We start from the raw sequence: 3,735 nt of genomic DNA, 5'->3' as shown, positions 1-3,735 counted from the left end.
TTGTAACTAATTACTTTCGCTATACAGTAACTGGTAGAGTAATTCAATTACTTTTAAAAGAAGTAACTAGTAACTGTAACTACTTACTAATTTTCAGTAACTTGCCCAACACTGATGATATTGCGCAAATGCTATTGGTCTCTTCAAAGGTCTTCACGAATTATTTTGTTATAAGACTTTTGTTATCATACATCACGTCTCTTCTACTGTACACAGAAAAAAATAAGACAAATGATGCGCGTTTAAGTCAGATTTTTATGAAGAATATGTGACTGTTTATGTAATTGGCAAAAGAAAACTTTGCCAACCAAATGTTTGCCAAAAAGCGTGCATGTGACATCAAAGTACTGCCAAAGCACAGAGAATCCCCGTCATGTTACTTCAATATCATACAGTAAGCTCAACATAAAGTCGAGCACACATATTGTCGTCAGTATGGCCTACATGAAACACCACCGCCATCTACAGGATTTTGTATTTCCTGCGTCTCCCACCGAACCCCCCTTCTGCAGGATCCAGCAGAATTTCGGAAGTGCTCGCGGCATTCTGCTTTCTGAGACGCGCATTTTTAAAGGCCACATCTGTACCACTGGAGTACCTCAGCAGGTTTGCTTCAGAAGACATGATCACAGCTCTGACAGGATAACACCAATGAGCACAGTAAAAAAAAAGGAGCATTCATAAATTATAAATGATTTAAAGTTAAACATGGTAAATGTATGTTTTCATTTAGTTTATGTAAATACAATCTTAGAACAGTGTTGCCAGATTGGGCAGGTTCCCAATCTTTGCTTGTTGCTTGTCACACATCGGCCATGTCTCAATGCGAATGCTGCAGCCTCCTGAGGTCGCATTTCTAGGCTCCATACGTCATCAAGACTGTCTTGTTTCAGAATATTAACAATTATAATGTTGACTTTTATTCTTAGTTAATAGTAAATTGTTGTAATATGCTTATAACTTGCGAATGTAATGGTCAGTTAACTAAAATAAACTAGGCTTGATTACGTATGCACCCTGCATATGCGACCTCCGCAGGCTGCAGCCGGATTGAGAAAAGGACATCAATTACATGTGGTTGAGCCGTGGATGAATTATCTGAGCATTTCAGGTGAACAAAACCAAATGTTCAGCTGTCATTAAGTCAATTCTGGCACCATGAACTTCAGCCAAACTGTACATAGTTCTGAAAAGTTCAGATGCTCATTGTGTTCTTCAGCATCCTTGCAAGTTAACGTACAACCAACAGCCTATTATTGTTCTGCATTTACTGCATAAGGTAAGCCTATTTATGATCTTTCTCACAGACACACACAAACACACACCTTTTTATCAGGAGTAAAAATACATTATTAATAATAATATAAATAGATACAAAACAGACATTGTTGAAATTGTTATGAACGAATTGGGTATTTGAATAATCATGAAACCACTTAAATATACGCTGTAAAAGTGCATTGTGCGTGTGGGCGAGGGGCCATAATGAAGCTGTTGTGAACAAGTTATGTCATTTTAGTGTGTGATTCTGTTCTGGTGTCGCTAGCTATAGTATGGTGCATTAATTGTGGAAGTTAAAATAACTTAATGCTAATCAAATTAAACCAAAATGTTGATTTAAATATTTTGGGCGGTTTTTTGTGCGTTTGGGCAGGCTTTGGAACACTTTTGGGCTGGAAACCATCAACTCTATCTGGCAACACTGTCAGAGAATAACACATACAGTAGGCTACTGTTACTGGGTAACATAAGCAGCAAATAAACTCTTAGATGTTCTCTACATTTGTTCAGACCGGGAGTAAAATCACTTAAATTCTGCCACCCAAAGACCCAACACTGTAAGATTATATCATTTCCATCAAAAAACACAAAACTGTAAAAACCCATTTATTTCTGCATAAAAAGGCCTCTTACAACAACACGTAACAGGTGAACAAATGTTTTTTTTTCTACTTTTGGGACCTTCATGGTTTACATTTCCCACAAAATTTAACTAGAAAGCATCACCTGTTGACTTTGGCGGATTTGCCAAGGTATGGTGTATGTAACTTTACATATTTGCATTTACAAAACTGGGCCTGGTCTTCTGATTGGTCAAAGGTTTTCTGTTTTGTTTTAGTTGTTTTTTGTTTCCTATAGAACAACATTTGAGAGCATACGACGACATCATTGTTGACTTCTGCTCAACAAGGTTGTATTGTGTAGATTTTGTGTAGAGAAATGAAGACAACTGTTTCTGTATATCTGTTTCTGTGCCTCTGTGGACTGAGCTCCAGTTTCTATAGAAGACACTTCTATGTGGAAGACGTAATGCACTGGAATGATGCACAGACGTACTGCAGAGAGCATTATGATGACTTGTCCACTACTACCATACAAGAGGCAGTGGAGCTCTCCAGTAAACCCGAGTTATCTGATTGGGTTTGGGTTGGAGCATACCAAAATCCTTCAAACTCATCAGAATGGTTTTGGTCTGGAGGTGAAAAACAACCAGTTGAACAGTGGAACCCTGAAGAACCAAACCTTTTGGATTTTGAGAAATGCACTATTATACTAAAAGGGAAATCTGGACTGACCAATGTTCCGTGTGCTTTGACTTTTTCATTTTATTGTATGGACTACTATGAAACGATAGTGGTACAGGAGAGTAAGACATGGGAAGAGGCTCTGGACCACTGCAGACAAAACTACATTGATCTTGTCAGTATCGCCTCTGAGAGGAATATGGCAGAGGTGATAAAAAACATCACAACATCACAGACAGCTTATGTATGGACTGGACTTCGATTTTTAGCTGGTGATTGGTTTTGGGTCAGTGGTGATGATATTGGATATGAAGCCTGGTCTGTGGAGGGGCAGCTCCAGTGCCCTACCAAAAATTTCAAGTGTGGAGCTTTGGAAATAAAAAACAAGGTTTGGAAACCTACAGACTGTGAGGAGAGATTAAACTTTGTCTGTATTAAGAATTAAAAACTGTTTGAAATAGATTTTCTGACACTTTTAAATTATGTGAAAAGCCTTATAAGCTCAACCTTCCCTTATATTTGTAAAAAAAAATCATGTATAATCTATCAAATAAGTCTTTGATCCATAAATGTATGGTTATAGACAATGTCTAATGCTTTTAAATAGGGTGCATACTGTAAAATGTATATATATATATATATATATATATATATATATATATATATATATATATATATATATATATATATATTTAGTGTTTAAATTAAATTACATTTGTACAGGTACATTCTTAAAATGACTGGGTTATTTTTGACCCATAATGGGTAAATATTGGACAGAACGCATGCTGGGTTTAAAATGACATAATGCTGGGTTGTTGTTATGCAACATGGGGTATGATTACCCAGCAGTTGGGATAAAACAACCCAGCATTGGGTCATTTTTAACCCAGCGGTGTGTTCTGTCCAGTATTTGCCCATTATTGGTCAAAATTAAGCCAGCCATTTTTAGAGTGTATGTACTGCTGATTATGGCATAAACATGTATGTATCCTTTGGGGAAAAAAAAAGGAAAATTGTTTAGCTTAGCCCAGAATGAGTTAAATCTTATATTTACCCTGCAGTTGAGCTAAAAATATAAAATTTGATATATTTAAAATTTTGTTAAACCAGTGCTTTAGTTGATCATGTTATATTAGATTACATACATTAGATGATACTGGCTTCAGGTGTGTTTAATAAGCGTGGCGATTGGTGATTGGGCATTTCA

General features: G+C 36.5%; 1 protein-coding gene across 1 annotated transcript; it reads left to right on the top strand.

Moving 5' to 3' along the window:
- The first annotated feature begins 2,220 nt into the window (after positions 1-2,220).
- On the top strand, positions 2,221-2,970 carry LOC135731335 (snaclec alboaggregin-B subunit beta-like). Its single transcript, XM_065249305.2, has one exon. The coding sequence runs from the start codon at positions 2,221-2,223 to the stop codon at positions 2,968-2,970; it is 750 nt and encodes a 249-aa protein (XP_065105377.2).
- Positions 2,971-3,735: the final 765 nt, after the last annotated feature.

Source organism: Paramisgurnus dabryanus, chromosome 2, assembly GCF_030506205.2.
Source record: "Paramisgurnus dabryanus chromosome 2, PD_genome_1.1, whole genome shotgun sequence".
In the NCBI taxonomy this organism is placed as follows: domain Eukaryota; kingdom Metazoa; phylum Chordata; class Actinopteri; order Cypriniformes; family Cobitidae; genus Paramisgurnus; species Paramisgurnus dabryanus.
Note: the sequence above shows the minus strand (reverse complement) of the source record. Positions and strands in the feature narration are given on the sequence as shown.

Excerpts from the sequence above, each read along its gene's own strand:
- LOC135731335 (XM_065249305.2), top strand. The coding sequence starts at position 2,221 with ATGAAGACAACTGTTTCTGTATATCTGTTTCTGTGCCTCTGTGGACTG.